The sequence below is a fragment of the Bombina bombina genome, chromosome 4, assembly GCF_027579735.1.
Source record: "Bombina bombina isolate aBomBom1 chromosome 4, aBomBom1.pri, whole genome shotgun sequence".
In the NCBI taxonomy this organism is placed as follows: Eukaryota; Metazoa; Chordata; class Amphibia; order Anura; family Bombinatoridae; genus Bombina; species Bombina bombina.
Window position 1 is genome coordinate 769,394,734 of NC_069502.1, and position 26,219 is coordinate 769,420,952.

At 38.9% G+C, this 26,219-nt stretch overlaps 1 protein-coding gene across 1 annotated transcript in view; it reads left to right on the forward strand.

The window, feature by feature from the left end:
* Positions 1-26,219, forward strand: part of NID1 (nidogen 1) — a 274,670-nt gene that overhangs the window by 206,206 nt on the left and 42,245 nt on the right. The window contains exons 13-14 of the mRNA XM_053711101.1: positions 5,683-5,904; positions 7,170-7,342. Of these exons, the coding sequence (XP_053567076.1) occupies positions 5,683-5,904; positions 7,170-7,342 (395 nt within the window). The remainder of the gene's footprint in view (positions 1-5,682; positions 5,905-7,169; positions 7,343-26,219) is intronic.

Genomic DNA, 26,219 nt, shown 5'->3' on the forward strand with positions numbered 1-26,219 from the left:
GGCAAACCATAGCACAATAAGAAAATGCTCTAATTAACACATTATCCTATTGAGGGTATTTGTCCCTTTAGGTATAAAGGTAATTAACTTGACATTAAAAGTAACAGTTGATGTAGATTTGTGAACAACTCATCCCTATGAACAGATTGCTCACTGGGTAATAAAAGGCCAATATATACATTGGGGCCTAGCTATCAAGTTCCAAATGGAGCTTGATGCCCCGTGTTTCTGGCGAGCCTGCAGAAACAGCAGTTATGAAGCAGTGGTCACAAAGACCGCTGCTCCATAGCCCTGTCCGCCTGCTCTGAGCAGGCGGACAGGAATCGCCACAATTCAACCCGATCAAGTACGATCGGGTTGATTGACACCCCCCTGCTGGCGGCCGATTGGCTGCGAGTCTGCAGAGGGCGGCGTTGCACCAGCAGCTCTTGTGAGCTGCTGGTGCAATGCTGAATACGGAGAGCGTATTGCTCTCCGTATTCAGCGAGGTCTGTCGGACCTGATCCGCACTGTCAGATCAGGTCCGACAGACTTTGTTAAATAGAAGCCATTGTATCATCCATCAGAATATATTTTTTTATATTTTTTTTTATATTGCAGGTGCAGCCAGTAACAATCTAATAGGTTCTTGATCATCATGATAGTCAATTAATTATCTCTATGAAGTGGTAAATTATATAGTTAACGTTAGCTATAGAGTGGCAATACATTACCATTTTTGAGCTGAATACAGCATGCGATTGGTGGCTTACCTACAGGGAGTGCAGAATTATTAGGCAAATTAGTATTTTGACCACATCATCCTCTTTATGCATGTTGTCTTACTCCAAGCTGTATAGGCTCGAAAGCCTACTACCAATTAAGCATATTAGGTGATGTGCATCTCTGTAATGAGAAGGGGTGTGGTCTAATGACATCAACACCCTATATCAGGTGTGCATAATTATTAGGCAACTTCCTTTCCTTTGGCAAAATGGGTCAAAAGAAGGACTTGACAGGCTCAGAAAAGTAAAAAATAGTGAGATATCTTGCAGAGGGATGCAGCACTCTTAAAATTGCAAAGCTTCTGAAGCGTGATCATCGAACAATCAAGCGTTTCATTCAAAATAGTCAACAGGGTCGCAAGAAGAGTGTGGAAAAACCAAGGCGCAAAATAACTGCCCATGAACTGAGAAAAGTCAAGCGTGCAGCTGCCAAGATGCCACTTGCCACCAGTTTGGCCATATTTCAGAGCTGCAACATCACTGGAGTGCCCAAAAGCACAAGGTGTGCAATACTCAGAGACATGGCCAAGGTATGAAAGGCTGAAAGACGACCACCACTGAACAAGACACACAAGCTGAAATGTCAAGACTAGGCCAAGAAATATCTCAAGACTGATTTTTCTAAGGTTTTATGGACTGATGAAATGAGAGTGAGTCTTGATGGGCCAGATGGATGGGCACGTGGCTGGATTGGTAAAGGGCAGAGAGCTCCAGTCCGACTCAGACGCCAGCAAGGTGGAGGTGGAGTACTGGTTTGGGCTGGTATCATCAAAGATGAGCTTGTGGGGCCTTTTCGGGTTGAGGATGGAGTCAAGCTCAACTCCCAGTCCTACTGCCAGTTTCTGGAAGACACCTTCTTCAAGCAGTGGTACAGGAAGAAGTCTGCATCCTTCAAGAAAAACATGATTTTCATGCAGGACAATGCTCCATCACACGCGTCCAAGTACTCCACAGCGTGGCTGGCAAGAAAGGGTATAAAAGAAGAAAATCTAATGACATGGCCTCCTTGTTCACCTGATCTGAACCCCATTGAGAACCTGTGGTCCATCATCAAATGTGAGATTTACAAGGAGGGAAAACAGTACACCTCTCTGAACAGTGTCTGGGAGGCTGTGGTTGCTGCTGCACGCAATGTTGATGGTGAACAGATCAAAACACTGACAGAATCCATGGATGGCAGGCTTTTGAGTGTCCTTGCAAAGAAAGGTGGCTATATTGGTCACTGATTTGTTTTTGTTTTGTTTTTGAATGTCAGAAATGTATATTTGTGAATGTTGAGATGTTATATTGGTTTCACTGGTAAAAATGAATAATTGAAATGGGTATATATTTGTTTTTTGTTAAGTTGCCTAATAATTATGCACAGTAATAGTCACCTGCACACACAGATATCCCCCTAAAATAGCTATAACTAAAAACAAACTAAAAACTACTTCCAAAAATATTCAGCTTTGATATTAATGAGTTTTTTGGGTTCATTGAGAACATGGTTGTTGTTCAATAATAAAATTAATCCTCAAAAATACAACTTGCCTAATAATTCTGCACTCCCTGTATATGCCTTCACTGATTGGCTCAGTGGAAATGTTCAGTAGTAAGCAGTTTCTTATTTCACTATAACTTGCATATCACAGTGTGATTAACCCCTGCAAATTGGTAAATTCCCTGTTCAAAGTCAACTCAAGAGCAGCAATGCACTACTAGATATAACTTCTGGTTAGCCAGTGACAGGAGGCATATTTGTGTAGCCACCAATCACCAGTTAGCGCCCAGTAGTGCATTGCTGCTCCTGCATCTACCTAGGTATGTTTTTAAATAAAGAATACAAAGAAAATTGAATCAGTTAAGAGTTAACTGAAATGTCTCTTTTAAAATTGCATGCTCTATCTGAACCATAAAATATTCATTTGATCCCCCGCACTGGGAAAAGTCCCCCCCCCCCCCGCAAACTGGGCAAAGTGTTATCTGTGGAGCACAAGATTATGTGTGGAGCATGGTATGCTGTTCTAGAGGAGGAGCAAAGCTGCGCCAGCATGCATGGGGGATTGAAGTGTCGCTTGGTGCTGCATGTAGAGCCAGCACTAGGCACGTGTTGTGGGAGTTCCTTCCAAGTGTGAACACGGGTCGGGGAGGTGAGCTACCCCTGCAGTTATCCTCAATCATCATCTCACTCAAAATAAAAAAATGTCCAAGATTAAAAAACAAGCAAAATTTAAAAAATATGTCACACTATTGTCAGTCTGCCGTGGCACACCTGAGGATCTCTCACGGCACACTAGTGTGCCACGGCACACTGGTTGAAAAACACTGCCTTATATAAACACACAATCACCTATATAGTAAGTACATAAGGATGGTTAGTGAACCCAATGTTTAGGGTATTTACATCCAACAAAAAATAGGATAAAATATGTATAAAATCCGGATAAGCAGAAAAAAAAGTTCAAATAGACAGGTATTTTTACTTTGTCCGTGATATACTGGGGTTGCTGCTCCTTTTATGCCCAACGGTGTCAGGCTCTAACAGATGTATAACTGTAGCCGGTTGAGACAAGGTTTAGCGAGCACCTTAGGAATATAGAAGCAGGTTTGGACACCCATGGTGTGTCAGCTCACTTTTTAGAGGTATACAATAAAGATAGTGCAGGACTTACAGTTATAGGAATTGAATACATCAAGAGAAGTGTGAGAGGAGGTCATTGCCTCCTACAGCTTAGACAACGTGAAACCTTCTGGAACCATAGGTTGAATACCATGGGTCCAGGGGGTCTTAACCGAGATATTGATCTGGCAGCCTTCTTAAATGTTTAACATACATATAAGGTAGTAGAATATGTCAAATTTAAGGTAACAACGATTAGTAGTGATATAGGGGTTAAAAATAGGTACATTCCCTCTAGAATACCTCCAATATATAAACGATAGACATATCCACTAGATAATAGAAAAGATTCTTAGGAAATATGAAATTGATGTATACTCTATGTAGAGGAAATGCAGAAAAATTGATCTATGTGTATGCAAACAGTTTTATATATTGGTATATTGATGTATTTTAAATATTTTATTAATTATTTTATGTGGAGCGCATATGTTCAGAATAATATCTGAACTCTTTTAGCATTGTTAATAGTTTTTATGTAAATGTATTACAAGATTTACGAAACTCCCTCTGACAAGTAACTGACACAACGCTGTTTAAATATTATACACACAGTGGTTATGTTTAACATTATAGTTACAAGCTTACATACAAGAAAGGGGAACCAGTCACGGCACAGTTTAAGAAAACAAGATTGTCCAATGAGTGGTGGGGGGTGGAGTGAGCAAAGGGACTAAAAAGGGCGGATTATGAAGAGATAGAGCATAGCCTCTGACAAAGCGGGGAGGAGCCCGCGAAATGCATAAGGGCACGCCCATATCTGACGGAAGGAGAAGTAAGTGTGAACGTTGTTAGGACTGAACTGTAGCCGGCTAACATGGTTCAACCTGCCCAGCGTAATCACACAATCTCCATTACTGTGTCTTTTATCACACATATATATCACATACAACAAGATATCGGATAAGTTCCCTGTATACAAGTCTGGTCTATGATCTCTGCAGACACAAGGGGCACACAGAAACGATATACAGTACAGCTGGAGTGGGATCGTTAATCTTCCTAAAAGCAGCTTTGTGAGTTTGAAATTATTTTATGTTACAGCAAATAAAGTGTTATTTTATTTACTACACTTAGATCATGGATGCGCTCTATCTTTTCTCTTTTCTTAGGGGTTGATTTAACAAGGGACGAATGGCTCCTGTTCCCCTTGTTTCCGTGAGAGCCTTCAGGCTCGCCGGAAACAGGAGTCAAGAACTAAGACGGCTGCTCCATATGCTCCTCTGGGGCGGCGTACAGCAATCTGCCCGATCCTATACAATCGGGCTGATTGATACCCCATGCTAGCGGCCGATTGGCTGCAAATCTGCAGGGGGCGGCATTGCACAAGCAGCTTACTAGAACTGCTTGTGCAATGCTGAATGCCGACAGCATATGCTGTCCTCATTCAGCGATGTCCGCCAGGCATTGTTAAATCGGCCTCCTAGCATGAAGTGTAAGGGTAAAACAAAATGTGCACCAAACACAATATAAATACATCAAAATATAGTATTTAACTCATATACATTATCTTATAAAAATGATTCATATAAATATTTTTTTTTTATAAGGGTTAAAAGGTATTTGGTATATGACAAGGTGTTTGAATGGATAGGGATATATTGTGTATATTTATATATGTGTGTGTGTATATATATATTTATATATGTATATACTGTACATATATACCAATATACACTTTAGAGCCTTTTTCCTTAAAAGTTGAAAAATAATTTAACAATTTTAACATTTAATGTGTTAACTATGTTTTACTTTCCAATGTTCTTTACTTAGAAGAAAATGTTCTTTTTATTTTTAAATATTTATTTCTATATATATCTTGAAATATATATATATACTGTATATATAAATATATATATATATATATATATATATATATATATATATATATATATATATATATATATATATATATATATATATATATTGATACCTATTTATTCATATTTTCACACATTGGGTGTCTCTCGTGCACAAACAATTGCTTTGAACCACCCACGTTCAAAGTTTACTTTGAGTGATGTTTGCACGCAAAAACAAATTAGCGCGCCACTTGTAATCTGGCCCAATATGTTTTTGAGGGTCCTGAAAAATTATGGTTTGCATTAAAATTCATAAAGGGAAAATTAGGCTTGTTTATTTGAAAAAGTCAGTGCTATTCTTTATATGATGTGTTTTGTAGATCTGCATGTGTGCATTATTTTTCTAATGTACAACTAATTCACAGCTACATAAACTCATTGTTCTTTTTCCCAGTGCCAGACAAGACAAAATGTCAGCAACACAGAGACAATGTCCTTGGTTATGCCTCTCCAAGGGGACCTCGACCTCCCATTGGTCAGTTTGTCCCCAGCTGTGATGAAGATGGCAACTACACTCCTATACAGTGTCATTCAGGCACTGGGTATTGCTGGTGTGTGGACAGGGAGGGTAATGAACTGAACGGCACCAGAACTGGCCCAGGGTTTAGACCACCATGTAAGTACTATAGTTATAAACACATAATGGCAACATATGTTCACATTTAACTTTGTTACGGAAAACAGATAAGTTACTTTTAGATGAGGTTACCATTGAGAATATAGATTAAACAAGTCATTTACTTAAAGGGCCATAATACCCAAATGTTTAAACACTTGAAAGCGATGCAGTATAGCTGTAAAAAGCTGACTAGAAATTATCACCTGAACATCTCTATGTAAAAAAGAAAGATATTTTACCTCAAAAGTTTCGCAGTAGCCACATCCCATTGTAAAGTATTTCTAAGCAGCAAATCAGTATGTCTGTCCTGGGACAGCGGAATGAGCAAGCTTTCCTGCACACTCATCTTATTTCCCTATTCAGTGTAAGGAAGTTTACAATGAAATCTCATGAGAGTTAAGTGAAATCTCATGAGATCACAGTAAAAGAGTTCATGATCTCAGCACTGTTGATGCTGATTGGCTGCTGTTCATTTCTTCATTTTTTATTTTTTATTTTACCTGCAGCTGAGTATAACTTTTTACACAGAACTTACTCTGATGAGCTGAGGAAATTGTGAGGTAAAATATCTTCCTTTTTTACATAGAGATGCTCAGGTGATATTTTCCTGTCAGCTTTTTACAGTTATACTGCATTAGTTTCAAGTGATTTAGCTTATGAGTATTATGTCCCTTTAAATAATAGGTATCACAAATAAAACATTTTTTATGGTACTCAAGAGATATTAGGGTTAACAATATTGTTTAATAATGTTTAACTGACAAGTAAATGACTATTAAATACAGTAGAACTGCATATTTAATAAATGCATAATAAAAAGATTTATGCCAGAACACTTTGAATGAAAAATGAGCAGCTTTTACAATTTTCCGTCTTCTTTCATTTTTCCTCTCCCCTGTATCATGTGACAGCCATTGACCAATCACAGACTCATATACGTATATACTGTAAACTCTTGCACATGCTTAGTAGGAGCTGCTGTACCAGAAAGTGTGCATATAAATTTTTTTGAACAATCTGATAATGGAACATAAATTAGAACCTTTTCTTTTTTTAAACTGCATTTTCTGTCTAAATCATGAAAGTTCACTTTTGACTTATGTATCCCTTTAAAACAGCAGCTTGCTATACAAAATATATATATTTATATATATATATAAAAACTTAGAAAGGTTAACTTCATGCTGTACAAATATTGTACCTTATGACAAGTATATAATTTATGTCTTAATCATGTAACTTTTTTCATCATATCATCTCAGGTCTTGACCCAGTTACTCGTCCTCCTCCAGTCAGACCCACAGTAAGGCCAGATGTGGTTCCTCTACCATCAGGAACACATTTGCTCTTTGCCCAAAGTGGGAAGATTGAACATGTGCCTCTAGAGGGGAACGGTATGAAGAAGGCAGATGCTAAAGCTTTACTCCATATCCCAGTAAGTGCATATGACACATTTCAGAACGCCTGTGTAATATAGTTAAAAAAACAAAGCATGTCTGTGAGAATAGGAAGCTTTAAAAAAAATTTTTGTGTAGTTTCAGTTGTAAAAAGGATTTGACACTGACACTAGTACATGTGTTTAATCCCTTTCAAAAGGTTAAACACATAGGTAAAGTATCGTTCTGACATTGCAACTCAACAGAACCGGGTTGGGGATTGGCAGATCATGTGACTGCCACTGCTGAGCGTTACTTTACCTACCAGACTACAATCTGAGTGCTGTTGATAATGTGAAGCGCTCAATCCTGTATAAACAATAATGGTTAGCCTGGTATTACAAGTTATTAAATTGTTTATCCAAAGCATTTTATGTGCACGCTACATATATAGCAAAAGTAATAATAGAGCTCATTTTTTTGCACATATTAAAGGGACATGAAACCCCAAAAAATTATATAATGATTCAGATAGAGAATACAATTTTAAATAACTTTCTAATTTACTTCTATTTTTTTATTTGTTTTATTCTTTTGATATCATTTGTTGAAGGAGCAGCAATGCACTACTGGTTTCTAACTAAACACATGGGTGAGCCAATGACAATCGGTATATATATGCAGTGACCAATCAGCAGCTAGAACCTAGATTCTCTGCTGCTCCTGAGCTTTCATAGATAAACCTTTTAGCAAAGAATAACAAGGAAATGAAGCAAAATAAATAATAGAAGTAAACTGGAAAGTTGTTTAAAATCTTATTTTCTATCTGAATCATGAAAGAAAAAATGTGAGTTTTGAAATCCCTTTAAAAGTCATATTACTATTTAAATTTTAAAGTATATTATAACATTTTTAAAAAATGGTATGAATCTCCAAATGCCATAATAAAATCATTGCAATTTAATTAAAGGGACATGAAACACTAAATAGGTTTTCTAAGCATAGTATTGAGGTTATGCCCCACCTCTCTCTAGTCATGGACCCTGCCATCTTGAAATTTGTCTCTCATTATATTCCAGTGCTGACCTGTTTGCACATGTGCAGTAACTCTCCTTCAGATATCTGCAGTGTAACCCACCAAGGTTCCATAATGGCGGCACCCATGATTAAAGCGAGGTGCATGAATTGTATAAATGGAGTACAAGGGGTTAACAAGAATAATAAGAGTTGGTATGTTGGGGTAAGAGGTATAAGAATAAGGTATATGATTGGGGGGGGTGAGAAAGTAAGAGTTAAAGTGTCAGTAAACCTCAAAAATAATGTTATATAATTCTGCACATAGTGCAGAATTATATAACATTATATTAGCGCAAACTTTATAAAACATAATATTCCCTTTTAATTTTTTTTAAAAACGGCTGTTTTTCAGACCCGCTCTCTGTGCTCTTCTGAGCGGGTCTGTTTTATTCACACAGCGCATCGGGCCAGCTGTATAGTCACAGCCCGGCCAGACCGCGCCATTATACACAGTGCAGCTCGCTCCTGCTGTCAGACAGAGCAGGAGCGAGCTGCACTTAGTGTTATGGCGCGGTCGGGCCGGGCTGTGACTATACAGCTGGCCCGATGCGCTGTGTGAATAAAAGAGTGGGTCTGTAAAACAGTCGTTTTTTTAAAAAATTAAAAGGGAATATTATGTTTTATAAAGTTTGGCTAATATAATGTTATATAATTCTGCACTATGTGCAGAATTATATAACATTATTTTTGAGGTTTACTGTCCCTTTAAGGTTGTAAGCATGAATGTGTATATATATATATATATATGTTAAATCTAATTTGTACAGTTAAAGGGACACTGAACCCAAATTTATTCTTTCATGATTCACATAGAGCATGCAATTTTAAGCAACTTTCTAATTTACTCCTATTATCAATGTGTCTTCGTTCTCTTGCTATCTTTATTTGAAAAAGAAGGCATCTAAGCTTTTTTCTTGGTTCAGAACTCTGGACAGCAGTTTTTGATTGGTGGATGAATTTATCCACCAATTAGCAAGGACAATCTAGGCTGTTCACCAAAAATGGGCCGGCATCTAAACTTAAATTTTTGCATTTCAAATAACGATACCAAGAGAATAAAAAAAAATTGATAATAGGAGTAAATTAGAAAGTTGCTTAAAATTTCATGCTCTATATGAATCACGAAAGAAAGAAATTAGGGTTCAGTGTCCCTTTAAATAAACATATAAAATATATAGCAAAAAAAAAAAACTTGATTACCTGAGTGGCAGCATTAAGCCAGAGCGGCTTTAAGCATCTACGTTATATGAATTAATCATTTTAAATCGGGCTATAATAGATATCCTTTACCTGAGGGAAATTAATTTGCTAACAAAATATTTACGTATTTGCACAATTTTAGCGTTCCATACCATTTGCATTTTAATTTTTATCTGTAAGGTACCAGGACAAATTATACCTCATTTGTTTTCAGCAAACCAATCATTTTTAGAAAATAACATTAGTTTGCAGAAATATCATTATATGAGAAAGCGTTACCATATGAAATGCAACAAAAAATAAAATTACGGGCAAGATTACATATGCTGCGTCGCCCGCAAAAGCTGGCGACGCCGGTTTTTATGCGGTTTTGGTATCGCGTATATTTCACCCGTCGCCCACAATTTTTACTCCCATAAGCTAACATAGAACCGCGTTGCAAATCGGTATTACATATTCAGTTCAAGGACTTACGCGGCGAAAATGGAGACATTTTACTACATTTTCATCTCGCCACACATAGGCAGGCACAGCAAGCCTTGCGCTGAAAATGTGAGCACTGTAACTCCCGTAACTGCCTGAAAATTTAAACTAGCACCCAACGCATGCGCAATATCTATCTACCTGTCAACCGCAATCCCCCACCGCAATAACTACTAAAGTATATTAACCTCTAACCCGCCAGCAACCTATATCGCAATAAACCTAATACATGTATTAACCCCTAATCTGCCATTAACCCACATCGCAATAAACCTAATAAATGTATTAACCTCTAATCTGCCATTAATCCATATCGCAATAAACCTAATACATGTATTAACCCCTAATCCGCCAAACCCACACAACACAATAATCCTAATAAATCTATTAACCCCTATTCCGCCAAACCCCCACAACACAAATAACTAATTAAATTACTAAGCCCCCTAACTTAACACCCCCTAAATTAATCCTAAAAAATACTAAATTACAATTAAAATTAAAAAAGCTAACATAACTTAAAAATAAAAAAAAATAAGATTAATCTAATCTAAGATTACAAAAAATAAAAAAGTCTAACATTACTTAAACTAATAAACCAAATTATCAAAAATAAAAAATTAAACCTAATCCCTATGAAAATAAAAAAGCCCCCCAAAATAAAAACACCCCCTAATCTAATACTAAACTACCAATAGCCCTTAAAAGGGCCTTTTGTAGGGCAATGCCCTTAGTTAATCAGCTCTTTTACCTTAAAAAATACTAAGTCCCCCCTCTAACAGTAAAACCCCTACCCACCAAAACACCCAAAATAAAAAAAACTAGTACTAAAAAATCCTAAACTACCCATTGCCTCTAAAGGGGCATTTGTATGGGCATTGCCCTTAAAAGGACATTCAGCTCTTTTATTTCCCTTAAAAGGGCATTCAGCTCTTTTAAGAGTGCCCACGACCGTGGAGCCATGGAGCGTGGAGGATCCTCTTAGTACGATCGCCGCCGTAGACTGAATAGTGAATTCAAGGTAGGCGTTTAAATATGGCGTCCCTTGCATTCCTATTGGCTGATTTGATTCTTCAAATTCAAATCAGCCAATAGGATGAGAGCTACTGAACAACAGTAACATAAGAGAGGGTGTGATCCCTCATTTAAAAGAGCGGAATTCCTCTTTCACATGAGGGGGTTCTTATACAACTCATTACAACAGTGGGTGAGATAGGGCTTCCCCAGCAGTAGAAATCACTTTGTTAAAAAAAAAGGGATCAGCTGCATATTAAGCGAGGAGTCTGCCCTTTCAAATGGGGGTAACCTCTGTCTGTTGGAGTACCTCAAGGCTCTGTCCTGGGTCCTCTACTCTTCTCTATTTACACTTCTTCACTGGGTAAAACTATCAATAGCTATGGCTTCAACTAACACCTCTATGCTGATGATACCCAGATCTACCTATCCACCTCTGCACTCTCTCCTTCTGTCAATTCTCACATCAGTGACTGCTTATCTGGCATTTCCTCCTGGATGGCCTCTCACCACCTGAAAATAAACATGTCCAAGACCGAACTACTTCTAATCCCCCCCCTCTAACTCTACTTCAGTTTTTAATTTTTCTATCACTGTTGGCGCCAACACTACCTCCACATCACCCCGAGTCCGCTGCCTTGGAATCACACTTGGAATCTGTCCTTCATTCCCCACATCCAATTGCTCTCTTCATCCTGCCTCAACCACCTACGCAATATCTCCAAAATGTGTCAGTTTATGAGCGCTTAAACTACTAAACAACTAATCCACTTCCTGGTAATTACCCGACTTGACTGCTGTAATAACCTACTAACTGGCCTCCCTCTCTATCACCTCTCTCCTCTTCAATCCATCCTAAATATATCTGCCAGACTAATCCACCTCTGTTGACGCTCTATTTCTGCTGCACCTCTCTCCGAGTCCCTTCACTGGCTCCCCATTCACAGAAGAGTTAAATTCGAAATTCTCACCCTTACCTACAAAGCCCTTACCAATGCTGCCCACCCTACCTGCCCTCACTCATCAACAAATATATTCCAGCCCGCCCCCTAAGATCCAACAATGACCTGCTCCTCTACCATCATCTCCTCTCATGCTAGACTACAGGACTTCTCTCATGCAGCACCAACCCTCACGAACGCACTTCCTCGAGCTGTCAGACTTTCCCCTAACCTCTCCTCCTTTAAACATTCCCTAAAGACCTTTTTGTTCAGGGAAGCTTATCACCCGACTCATTAACAAATTAATTTCACTTACCTAACAGTTGCCCTCATCTATCTCCTCACTAATATTATTCTCACCTTTATAATCCCCACCTCCTGTTTCCAGGCCCGGTGCTTGTGTAAGGCAGTCGAAGCAGCCGCCTTAGGTCACCGCCAGCAGGGGGCGCCGGATCTGCCTGGCTGGCTACCGGAATTGAGTACTAGTGAAAAATTATTTACAGCTCACTTTTGACTTGCGCCCAGGGCCGCCATCAGGCCAGGGGTGAAAGGTGTAACTGGAGTCAGGGGCCCCTAGTTGCACTAGCACAGTGTTTTGGAGTATACGGTAATTTTACTGAGAGCACTGCAGTGCACATTGATTCCAAATGTAGAGCGCAATGCTAGTGAACAGTAACACAGCCAGGGCAGGAGAGGCCGGGCTCCCAAGCTGCACTAACAAAGCTGCTATGCTATGCAGCAGTGGTCAGGGGATGGGCACTTTTTTCCCTTAAATTGGAGCAAAGCATGCATTTCAGCCCCCCATTATTCAACAGTGCACTGGCCAGGGAATGAATGCTAATTGGTGCTTGAAGTTTAGAGCGGGAGAATCAGGTGGCAGGAAATCCTTCTCACAGCGCCTGCACTTGTGTCTGAGTGGTGAGCTGAGGGTCGGGACAGCACCTAAGAGCAGCAGGGCAGTGACTGAGGTTAGTAAAGAATGCCTGGATACTATTTGATTTTCCTGGGAGTTAACATTTTTACTTTTAGTCTCCTGCAATGTAGTTCCGAATTCCCAATCATTTCCCACCATGTTATTCTGCTTAAAGATCTTTTTGTGCTTTAGCACAGTGCTGACAGGGCTGTGACCAGAAAGAAAAACACAGAGGAAAATGTTTGGGAATCCAGAACCACTTTATCTCCGTTCTCCATGCTATCAGCAGTGCTGTAAATTCCCCCAGACACAGAAAAGCTGCTGCCGGTAATGAGCGTGAGTCGACAGGTGGGGAAGGGGTGGGACAATTGTTGTCAGTTTACTACCGGAGAGCAGAGGAGAGCCCTGTGAGTATCAGCTTCTATAGTGTCTGTCAGCTAGAGATAGATAAAGGAAGGCTGCCTGTTACTGCTGCTTCTTAGGACAGTTGGAATATGATATTAAAAGGGCAGTGTGATTTAAAGGAGTACCACAGGCACAGTATTTTGCTTTTAATTTTCTCAAGTTGGATGCCCCAAATCTTCTGTAATCAGATTTATAAAAGCATAATTTTAATGTATCTGTGTGTGTATTCAGTGGTGTTTCTCTCCCACACTTTCATTGTTCTCTCTACCTTCTTTCAGTGGTCTCTCCCCTCTTTCAGTGGTCTCTCTCTCCCTCCTCTGTCTCTGTCTCCCCCTTTCTCTCTCTCCCCCCTCTGTCTCTCTCTCCCCCCTTTGTCTCTCTCTCTCCCCTCTGTGTCTCTCTCTCTCCCCTCTGTGTGTCTCTCTCTCCCCTCTGTGTGTGTCTCTCTCTCCCCTCTGTGTCTCTCTCCCCTCTGTATCCACCCCTCTCTCTCTCTCTCCCCTCTGTCTCTCTCTTCCTATCCCTCTCTCTCTCTCCATTCTCTATCTCTCTCCCCCCTCTTCTGTCTCTTTCTCTCTCTCTTCTGTCTCTCTCTCTCTATTATATCTCTCTCTCTATTCTGTCTCTCTCTCTATTCTGTCTCTCTCTCTTTTCTGTCTCTCTCTCTCCCCTCTGTCTGTCTCTCTCTCTCACTCTGTCTGTCTCTCTGTCTGTCTCTCTTTCTCTCACCCATCTGTCTGTCTCTCTCTCTCTCTCTCTCTCTCTCTCTCCCTTTTGTCTGTCTCTCTCTCACCCCCTTTATCTCTTCCCTTCTCTGTCCATCTCCTCTGTCTCTTTCTCCCTACATCTCTCTCTGTCTCTCTCCCATTCTCTCCCTCTGTATCCCTTCTTTTCCCCATGTCTCCCTCTTAAAGTACAGTTTGTGGATAATCACAGATAAATATAGTGGCTTTTCAAAGCTTCTAGTCAGATGTATAAAACAAAAATGTTTTTTTTTTATGGTACCACCTCCCCAAAATGTATGAGGTGTCCTGAATATGGGTCTGGATTTAATTATTTATAACAGAATTCCTGGCTGTATTATTATTTATTTTAATTTTTTACCATTTAAGCCAGCTTATACTTACTACCCTACTCATATATGACAGTTTAGCTAATATGCACACATAATATGGTGGCAGTTTGGTACTGGCTAATATATATAACTGCTGGATACATGAGTTTTAAAGCTTCATTCACTGTCTGTGACCACTGAAGCAGTTCAGACACAGATCCTCAGTCAGGGACCTGTCTGATAAGCAGGGTCAAACTATGTCATTGGCATCCAAAAATGATTGCTGCTGAAAGTAAGTTGTACCTTCTAAAGTAACATGGTCCTAGTGCCCTTCTCTAAATGTGTTTATGAATATGTGCATGAGTGTGTATGTATCTGTGTGTATAAAGGTGTGTAAATGTGTGTGTGTGTAAGTATATATGTGTGTGTGTGTGCATGTGTAAATATGTATGTGTGTGCATAAATATGTGTGTTTCATTTTGGTTTCATATCCCTTTATCTAGCAGTAGGATGGTATTCAATCTGGGGTGGGGGGGGGGCGGCAAAATGTATCCTCGCCTGTGTGGCCAAAAATCCTAACACCGGCCCTGCCTGTTTCCCATCCTCCTAGACATCTATATTGTAAGTTCTTACGGGAACAGGACCCTCAATTTCCCCTGTAAAATGTTGTCTTTTCTTGTATTGTTTCTCCGTTGTACTTTTATCTTTGTACCCATTGGCAGCGCTGCGGAATCTGTTGGCGCTTTATAAATAAAGAATAATAATAAAATAACTTGTCTCTTAGAGCCCCGCTCCCCCTCAACTCAAACACCATTTTAAATGCTACTTTAGGTATTTTTACAGCTTACAAGGGCAGCCTCCTATTTTAAATGAGGAGTCACTTGTCCCTGCTAGTGGCCTTGGGGCTGAGATACAAATTTGCAAAGCCGCCAATCCCAGGACTCACTCTCATTATTCTCCTGCATTTTTAGGGAATTCCTGCCCCCTTTTGACATCATCACCTAGGCCTCTAGTTATCAAGGTCTGGCGGACCTGATCCGACACTGTGGATCAGGTCCGCCAGACCTCGCTGAATACGGCGAGCAATACGCTCGCCGTATTTAGCATTGCACCAGCAGCTCACAAGAGCTGCTGGTGCAACGCCGCCCCCTGCAGACTCCAGCAGGGGGTGTCAATCAACCCGATCGTACTCGATTGGGTTGATTTCCGGCGATGTCTGTCCGCCTGCTCAGAGCAGACGGACAGGTTATGGAGCAGCGGTCTTTGTGCCTGCTGCTTCATAAATGCTGTTTCTGGCGAGCCTGCAGGCTCGCCAGAAACACTGGGCATCGCATCAAGCTCTAATCGGAGCTTGATACATATGCCCCCATGTCTGCATGTGGTAATGTCCTGTGTCTGCCAATAAGGAGATGGTGGCAGTGTGGGGGGTCCCCAGGCTTTATATCGTAAGTGGGATCCCCAGGATGACAGATGATCGTAATTCACACTAAAACTGTTTGGTTTACAGCTTTTGCAATTTGTTTTTTGGCCTCTCTATGAAGCGTGGCACAGGCAACATTTTTACACAAAAGCAAGAAGATAAAGTTCTACTTCTGTTTCACTTGAACGATTGTGTATATTTTAAATTTCATCCTCTTTTTATCAGTAGGTAACATTTAACGTGATCAATGTGTTGATCAGTCAAACAATAAAATGTTCTATCAGTCTAGTACAGTTTGTTTGGCACTCCATGGTACCTTTAAAAGGAACGTGAGTGAACCAATAACGTGAGGCATATATCTACCAATCAGCAGCTCCTGAGCCTACCTAGGTATACTTTTCAACAAAGGATACCAAGAAAATGAAACAAATGAGATAATAGAAGTAAATTGGAAAGTTGTTTAAAATCATATGCTCTGTCTGAATCATGATAGAAAAAAATAATTGTGTTTCATGTTCCTTTAAGTTCACCGCTCACATTTTTGGAAGATGCTTTCATATCCAGTTACTTTGCTACAGCTGTTGGTCAATGAACTCATTGTATTTCTGTTTAGTATCCTAGGAGACCATTGTGCTCTCAGTCATGTGTTCCACTTTACATTATTTAGTTTGTCCCTAAGTGCAATTACACATCCTTCATACTTATGAATGAACTTTTTATGAATATTTTAGATTGTCCTTTCCTGTAGTAAGTGAGATTGCCTTTATGGAATTATTAATTCTAATATAACCTGGAACTATTCCTGACAACAGTGACTGCGCTCCAAGTACTGAGCGATGAGACACTAGTGCCAAGGATTTTCTGCTCCAGTTGGACATATGATTTTCAGGATTTCTCTTTCATAAAAAGATACAGCATACTATTTTAAACAACTTTCCAATTTACTTTTATTGTCTAATTTGCTTTAGTCTGTTGGTATCCTTTGTTGAAAAGCATACCTAGGTAGGCTGAGTAGCTGGAAAATAGTTGCTGATTGGTGGCAGCACCTACAGGGAGTGCAGAATTATTAGGCAAGTTGTATTTTTGAGGATTAATTTTATTATTGAACAACAACCATGTTCTCAATGAACCCAAAAAACTCATTAATATCAAAGCTGAATAGTTTTGGAAGTAGTTTTTAGTTTGTTTTTAGTTATAGCTATTTTAGGGGGATATCTGTGTGTGCAGGTGACTATTACTGTGCATAATTATTAGGCAACTTAACAAAAAACAAATATATACCCATTTCAATTATTTATTTTTACCAGTGAAACCAATATAACATCTCAACATTCACAAATATACATTTCTGACATTCAAAAACAAAACAAAAACAAATCAGTGACCAATATAGCAACCTTTCTTTGCAAGGACACTCAAAAGCCTGCCATCCATGGATTCTGACAGTGTTTTGATCTGTTCACCATCAACATTGCGTGCAGCAGCAACCACAGCCTCCCAGACACTGTTCAGAGAGGTGTACTGTTTTCCCTCCTTGTAAATCTCACATTTGATGATGGACCACATGTTCTCAATGGGGTTCAGATCAGGTGAACAAGGAGGCCATGTCATTAGATTTTCTTCTTTTATACCCTTTCTTGACAGCCACGCTGTGGAGTACTTGGACGCGTGTGATGCCAGTTTCTGGAAGACACCTTCTTCAATGGTCCTGCATGAAAATCATGTTTTTCTTGAAGGATGCAGACTTCTTCCTGTACCACTGCTTGAAGAAGGTGTCTTCCAGAAACTGGCAGTAGGACTGGGAGTTGAGCTTGACTCCATCCTCAACCCGAAAAGGCCCCACAAGCTCATCTTTGATGATACCAGCCCAAACCAGTACTCCACCTCCACCTTACTGGCGTCTGAGTCGGACTGGAGCTCTCTGCCCTTTACCAATCCAGCCACGGGCCCATCCATCTGGCCCATCAAGACTCACTCTCATTTCATCAGTCCATAAAACCTTAGAAAAATCAGTCTTGAGATATTTCTTGGCCCAGTCTTGACGTTTCAGCTTGTGTGTCTTGTTCAGTGGTGGTCGTCTTTCAGCCTTTCTTACCTTGGCCATGTCTCTGAGTATTGCACACCTTGTGCTTTTGGGCACTCCAGTGATGTTGCAGCTCTGAAATATGGCCAAACTGGTGGCAAGTGGCATCTTGGCAGCTGCACGCTTGACTTTTCTCAGTTCATGGGCAGTTATTTTGCACCTTGGTTTTTCCACACGCTTCTTGCGACCCTGTTGACTATTTTGAATGAAACGCTCGATTGTTCGATGATCACGCTTCAGAAGCTTTGCAATTTTAAGAGTGCTGCATCCCTCTGCAAGATATCTCACTATTTTTGACTTTTCTGAGCCTGTCAAGTCCTTCTTTTGACCCATTTTGCCAAAGGAAAGGAAGTTGCCTAATAATTATGCACACCTGATATAGGGTGTTGATGTCATTAGACCACACCCCTTCTCATTACAGAGATGCACATCACCTAATATGCTTAATTGGTAGTAGGCTTTCGAGCCTATACAGCTTGGATTAAGACAACATGCATAAAGAGGATGATGTGGTCAAAATACTCATTTGCCTAATAATTCTGCACTCCCTGTATATGCCTATTGTCATTGTCTTAACGATTGTGTTCATCTAGCTCCCATTAGTGCTTTGCCGTTCCTTCAATAAAGGATACAAAGAGAATGAAACAAAATTGATACTAGAAGTGAATTGGACATGTTGTTTAAAAATGTATGTTCTATGTGAATCATGAAAGAAAAATGTTGTGTTTCATGTGCCTTCTGTATATAATCATATTAATTAAATCAGCTTAGCTGAATTACGGATCTACTCCAGATAGTAATAATGGCACTTTGAATGGATTTATAATAAATAAATAAAAATGTAGGGATTTTGATTTTAAGCAACATTGAAAATAGGCTTAGCTCAACAAACAACAAACAATGGCAAAGAAATTGTAAAAGACTTAAACAGATATCACTATGGACCAATCATAACACAACACTAAGATTTAACAATGCAGTCCATATTGGATTGATATTCATTTGGGCAATTACTTGGTGATGTTCAAACTTTAGGAGCAGAGGCAATTTATTTGGACTGGATTAACTTCTATAAGGAATATGTGGAAAAATTCACTGGCATGGAGAGAAATTATACAACATCTTTGGGGGCTTTTTTGAGCATTATTTTGTAATGTAGATGTCTCTCTTTCATATTCAGTTCCCTGTTTAGCTAGATAAACAGCTCATAAGGTAAAAGTTGCTTTTATAAAATTATTTGATAGACCTCACACTACTAAAGAGACTTAGATGATCTTGCCAGAGCACAAAGCTTTAGATCAGGCCAAGCTTCACATCTGAAATGCTCTGTTTTATTAGTTAATTTGCTTTCTCAACTATGGTTTCATTGAATAGGCCTAACTTCTTTTTAACATTTTTATTTTAATTTTATCTTTAGTATTGTTTGTGAATGATTACAAGAATTAGTGTTTTAGCTTGTTGGTTTCTAATAACTTCCCACTGTGAAAACAAATCCAATACTTGCTATTGAGAACCCTCACCAGAAGTATTTAGATCCATCAGAAAACTCTTCTTGTATACGTTTTCACGTGTTCTCCTGATTTATCTAATTCAATAGTCTTTATCCAGGGGTCAAGTTGAGTGGGAACAGAGTTTCTGCACTATTTTTGCAGGAGGAACTAAGTTCCCCCTGGAAAGAGAACACAAACTTCAGTAAACACTGAGGGAAAGTGAGATCCTCTAGTAATGGAATGGGCAGTAACACTTCTTACAATTCACTAAATGCAAGCTTGTCAGTGGTCCTGCTGTGTGGTCACCCTGCACTGTGTGGAACACATGGTGCTTACATTTCTGTGTGCTTGCTCTGGGGTTATTTATCTCCCCTCAGCAGAAATAGGACTATTGCACCTTAAGTGGGTGAGACTCTGTGACAGAGAAGGATTCTCAGGCTCAAAGGCAACCATTCAACCCTTCATTGGATTTAATTTGCTTTCATTAACCAAAGTGTATAAATTATATACATATAAATACAGTGTGCGCATGTAAGTGTGTGTGCATATATATAAACCAATATCAACTGTGTGTGTGTGTGGGGGGGGGGGGGGGGGTCTTGGTGAGATCCCACACTTGTTTTGTAGGACTTGACCCCTGTCTTTCTCTCTTAAAAATTCATTGTGGACTGTTTGTCACTGCAATTATTGTGTTTTTGCTGCCCTTATTGTAATAACACCACACAGCCTCAAACCACACTTTTAAAAAACATAACATAATCAGAAAATAAATCTGATGAAGAAAATGGTTGTTCATGATTGCAATGAAGTTTTTGAATGTTTTAACAATTTGAATTATGCCTTAAAGTGACATAAAACCCCACTTTTTCTTTCATGATTCAGATAGAGAATACAATTTTATAAACAACTTTACAATTTATATGTTATTAAATTTGTCTCATTCTCTTGGTATCCTTTGTTGAAGGAGCAGCAATGCACTACTGGGGACTTGCTGAACACATCTGGTGAGCCAAGGACAAGAGACATATGTACAGCCACCAATCAGCAGATAGCTCCCAAGTGCATTTTGCTCCTGAGTTCATTAGAGAATAAAAGTAAGTCAGAAAGATGTTTAAAATTGCATTCTCTTTTGGCATCATGAAAGTTTAATTTTGACATTAATTTCCCTTTAACTCAAAATAATGATATTCAACTCCAAGAGACAGTTATCATCATCATCAACATTAATCCCTTCCTGCTGTCCTAACTGCGCTGGGCTTTAGTGTCGTTAGGACGGCAATTGAACATTCCTAGCTGTTTTGCTGTACTGAAGCTATAGCAGCTTCCTAACTGGGATTGTGGGCTGGAGGGCATGCCCAGGGCCGGATTTCCCATTAGGCACAGTAGGCATGTGCCTACAGGCGCCTTGCAGTGAGGGGCGCCTGCCTGTCAGTAAAAAAAAAAAAAAAAATTGTACTGCCAGGTGCCTACAAAGTCGAGTGTTTCATTGGGAATATGTTACAGCAGTTGAGGGAGCCATGAAGGAGAGAGGGGCAAAGATTAAAACTAAACTCCTCCCATTTTCACCAGGCATGTTTAGTTTCACTTTTATTTTATGTACTTCTGTTGCCTCACACAGCCAAGCTCCATGCTGATGTGGTGCAGAAACTTTTTGTTGAGGAATGAAAGCTTCAGAACAGGTTAGGACTGTACAAGGCTTCTAATGCTGCCTAGAATGAAAACATAACAAGCAGAGCACTTTAACCCCTTGGCTACCAGAGAGGGTTGCAGTGTATTCACTTGTTATGTTCTGTATTCCTTTTTTATAGCCAGGAGTTTAAATTCTGCTTCAGGATGAATGTTTTTGTTCTATAAAGGCCTTGGAGGTGTGAAGGTTATGTGGAACTAGCTGCTCTGCTCTTTATTACAAGCTGCCAATTGTGATTTACAGCCTTTAGGGCACTTTGACAACAAAGTTTGTAGACTGTAAGGCTGTAAAATGTGTATGTGTGTAAACCACTCACATGGCATATTTGTTTGTATGTATGTATATGTATGTGTATATATATACACACATACACACACACATCACACACACACACACACATATATATATACACATACACACACATCACACACACACACACACACATATATATATATATATATATATATATATATATATATATATATATATATATACACACACATCACATTAAAATTTGTTAATCTGTTCTTTTATCAAGTAAGTGTGGTATTTTTGTATTGTGGTAAATTGAATTTCTAAATTCTAATTTTAAACACATTTGTTGACCCCTGGATTACATATAATCTACAACATTCCATGTTTTCCATTGAGAGCAACATCATATTATACTTATATTTCAGAACAAAATAAATGTAACATCTGTGTGTATTTGTACCAAAAATATCAGAGTTTACAAGATTTTTTTCATGTAGTAAAAAAAAATACCTACATTTTATATTTTCTTCCACTGGCTGCACAGGTTGTTGATGGTGATGAGCTTGCATGCTGCTAGTTTTAATATTGCTATTGTTTACACAAAACTGTGTTTAACTCCAACAAAATGTTAAGCACATAGTCAAAGTCATCTCCAGAAAAGCAATACACTAATGGCTTGTCAATAAACATGTCCTATGAGCCCATCTGCGTCTGCACAGATGTGTATTGCTGTCTCAGAACTGACATTGACTATGTGTTTAACTCTTTTGCAAGAGGCTAACACACTTCTGTGCAAGCACTAGTGCAATAATAAAATGCCCAGCAAACTGTCACATTTTATGTCCCTTTAAATAGGGTTTTCTTTAGAATATTTTGCATTAAAAGTTTAACATGATTTGTTTTTGTTATACATAATAGAAATGGTATGGCCATTTGAGTCAAGTAAATATTGATTTTTGGTGTAGCTTCCATTACAACAAATATTGCAATTGGTGTATGTATTTGTGTATCTCCATAAAAGGGAAAATGTAATTTTACATCTAATATTTATTTTTAGTTGTCCTAAATACTAATAAAAAAAAGTCCTCATTTTTTCCACTTTTTTCTGGGGGGGTGGGGGGTGGGGGGGGGGGCGCTTCAAGTTTTTGTGCCTACAGCCACCTGAGATGTAAATCCGGCCCTGGGCATGCCTGGCATCATATGCAACCCCCTGACCCGATTCTATCATTGAAATCACGCAGCGATCACGTCATTTAAATTTTTACTTATTTACATTGGAATTTTGTTTTGATGTAGACAAATAAGTACAGTCAGGAAAGGAATAAATAATATAGTTTTCATGGTTTGTTTTGATATGGGTCATATATGTTTTTGCTTTTGCATAGATCCATGTGGGATTGCAAAAAGCCCCTGAAAAAGCCTTTTTATAGGTTATTCATAATTACCCAGTCCGCATATAGAAAAAACAGTTGTTGTGGATTTATCAATTATGTATCTAGGACAGTTCTTATAGTATAAACAACTGAGCTTTTAATGGATTGGGAAAATGTAAAATAAAGCCAAATACCCCAGTTGAATCTAAAGGGTATATTTATCAAGCTCTGTATGCTCCATAAAGACCGCTGCTCCATAACCTGTCAGCCTGCTCTGAGGCGGCGAACAAAAACCAACCTGATCAAATGCGATCCGGTTGATTGACACCCCCCTGCTAGTGGCCGATTGGCCGCGAATCTGCAGGGGTTCACCAGAACTGCTGGTGCAATTATAAATGCCATAAGCTGTCGGCATTTATCGATGTGGAGCAATGTGCAGCGGACATGATACACTACTTCGTATCATGTCCGCTCGCACATTGTTAAATATGCCCCTATAGCTTTTGTACAGCATCCTAATGGATTAGAATGGGAGCCAAATTGAACAAGCAGATAAATACTGAAATCATATTGTTTGGACCTCAAAAACTTTAGTGCACTAAAAGAAAGCTATTACATGTGCATTATGTAGGCAATTGATTTCATTGTGAGCATATTTTATATATATATATATATATATATATATATATATAAAAATCTGCTGTAATGTTATATTTTTAACCACTTTACACCATAAATTATTCTTAAACTCATGAGATGTGATATTATTTTCCTCTACTCAATCTGTACAATTTTCATTGTATAATGCAGTTTATTCACAAGATTAAGAATACTGCACAACTTCATCTGGTTTCTCTTTGGTGGACATCAGGGGTGTATTTTGGCTTAGGCAAACAATGCCTAGGGCAGCAGATTGAGGGGGGGACATCACTTTTTTGTGGCTATATTGGTAAGAAGCTTACAGTTATTTTATAAGTATTATTCCGGTATATAATGAGAGATTTTATAATAAGAGACTGCCCATGGAGCTTACAGTTTAGAGGTAACTCTGAACCTTTCATTTATTTAGCTAGCTATATCCTTTAGCTCCGTTAGCTTTCAGCACTTAGTGTTGTGTTTGTGGAATTATTGTATCAAGAAATCTGTGTTTGAGTTTTTGCCGCAATAGATAGATGTGTGTTTGTGCGTGTGTATATGTGTATAACTTTGTATGTGTGTGTGTTTTTCAAGCCCTTGTGAACATTTACTTTGGAAATGTCATGAAAAAAAAAATTCACATTAATCCTTGAACAAAAATATTATGGCCAAAACAGGCCTAAAAACTCAGATTAGATTTAGATTAGTTAAATCACATAAAATAGACATATGATGGGCAGCTTTTAAATGCTTCATTAAACGTCACAGACTGTATGAATCAGAATAACATCATTACCTAAAAAAACACAGATCTACAATTTTACCCTTTAATTTCCTCTCTACAACGCATACAGACAATTTAAAAACTTTCTATAGAGCAATCTAAGGGGTAGATTTATTAAAAGTCGAGTGGACATGATTCGCTGTATCGAAGCATGTCTGCTAGACCTCGCTAAATGCCGACAGCATTTGCTTGTGCAATGCTGCCCCCTGCTCACTGGCGGCCAATTGGCCGCTAGCAGGGGCTGTCAATCATCCTGATCGTATCGGGATAATTTCACTCCGTCAAAAAAAGGTGGCGGACAAGTTAAGGAGCAGTGGTCTTATGACCGCTGTTTCTTTACTTCCGTTTCAGACGAGCCTGAAACGATGGGGCTTCAAAGCAGCATCTGATGCTTAATAAATGGAGCCCTAAGAGTTAAAATTACCATTTGCCACTTTCCTGGCCTTGAGAAAAGTAACCATGGACTTTTGAGTAATATTAGTTGCCATTCACTGTTTAAAAATAAAAAGTTTTAAAACACTATCTTAAGCACTGCAAAGTCTATCATTTGATAATTGTCTGCATGTTAGCGGCTACAGATGAGCTGTTTTCATTGTTGATGCTATCACGATCAACAGTGTTCATTGGTTGCATTTTTTTCATTATCGGTTTGGCGAAAGATGACAGTATAATATCTGGTTTCTACTCTTCAAAATCAAAACTATTTACAAATTTTAAGTGCCATTTTTCACTTATTGAATTCAACAGCTAAGGACTACATAAACCCCCAGACACCACTTTTTAGCTTATTATCAGGAACCCCAAAAAGTTATTGGATGTAACATTGGTTTTATAAAAGCGCAAAGCACACTGACAATATTTCCACCATATTGGATGACTTAGGAGGCAACATCACCAAAACAGATATAAACGCTACCAGCTCAACCAATTAAAGTTAAAAAAATTAATAATTAGCACTCTTGCACTAATAAAAAAAAAAATCCAACAAACACACATTACCCTGTTCAAATTCCTTAGAGAGACATGTTTTTATGGTTAGGTGCACACTAGTTAGAGCAATATGGCTACATCTCACTGACGAGGTCCAATGAAGGCCGAAACGATCGTCTGGGGGTTGCTGTGTTCCTTGTTGAAAGAGGAATTGCCTGATATGTCTGAGCTTGACTGACCTTGATAGGCAGGATCAGACTGATATAATACAGAAAAGATCTACTTTGTGAAAAGCATTACTGGGCTAAAAAGAGGCTGCACACAGGTGGTAAATCGCCATAGAACAGGCTAGCAAGTTATTGAACTTTTGTTGAACTGTTTGTTCCTGAGAGTGCACTTCTCTCTATGTGTATTTAGTCTTCCTAAGGGAAAAAGGGGCAACCAGACGGGGACTCCTTGCTCAGTGTGCTTAGAGGAATATGGCTGCACCTCATTGACGAGGCTCTTTGAAGGCCGAAACGATTGTCTGGGGTTGCCGTGTTCCTTGTTCAGAGAGGAATTAGCTGATATTTCAGTGCTGGACTGACTGTGATAGGCGGGATCAGACTGATATACTACAAGAAAGTTCTACTCTGTGAAAAGCATTACTGGGCTAAAAAGTGGCTGCACCCAGACTGTAAATTGCCATAGAACAGGCTAACAAGTTAGTGAGCTGGTTGTTCGTTTCTGAGAGAACAATTCTCTCACAAGTTACCTATTTGCATTCCTACGCACTATTAAAAGGGATCATTCAAAATACAGGCTCTTCAACCATTAACGTAATCGTTAAACCCCTGAAATTGTCGTTTACTTGTCTTTCATTGTGTGCATTTTAAATAACGAGGAAACAAATGATTTTGTACTGTTTTGAGGACATAGGGATTGGTTTCTTGAGGGGTATTACCGAGAGGCATTTTGTTATTGTGATCACTGGAAAAGCACACTGAAAATATCGACTGATGGTCAGAAATCATTATCAGCATAAAACAGCCAAAATATTATAACGAACCCCTTAGTTTTCTGATATAACACTAGTAAATATTATTATTGATATTTTTCCTTCCATTTGAGAGGCCTAACTAAATCCACAAGATAGGAGGCAAACATACCAATTATTATTGGCTGCTTCTGCGTTATGCATGCGCATTATGC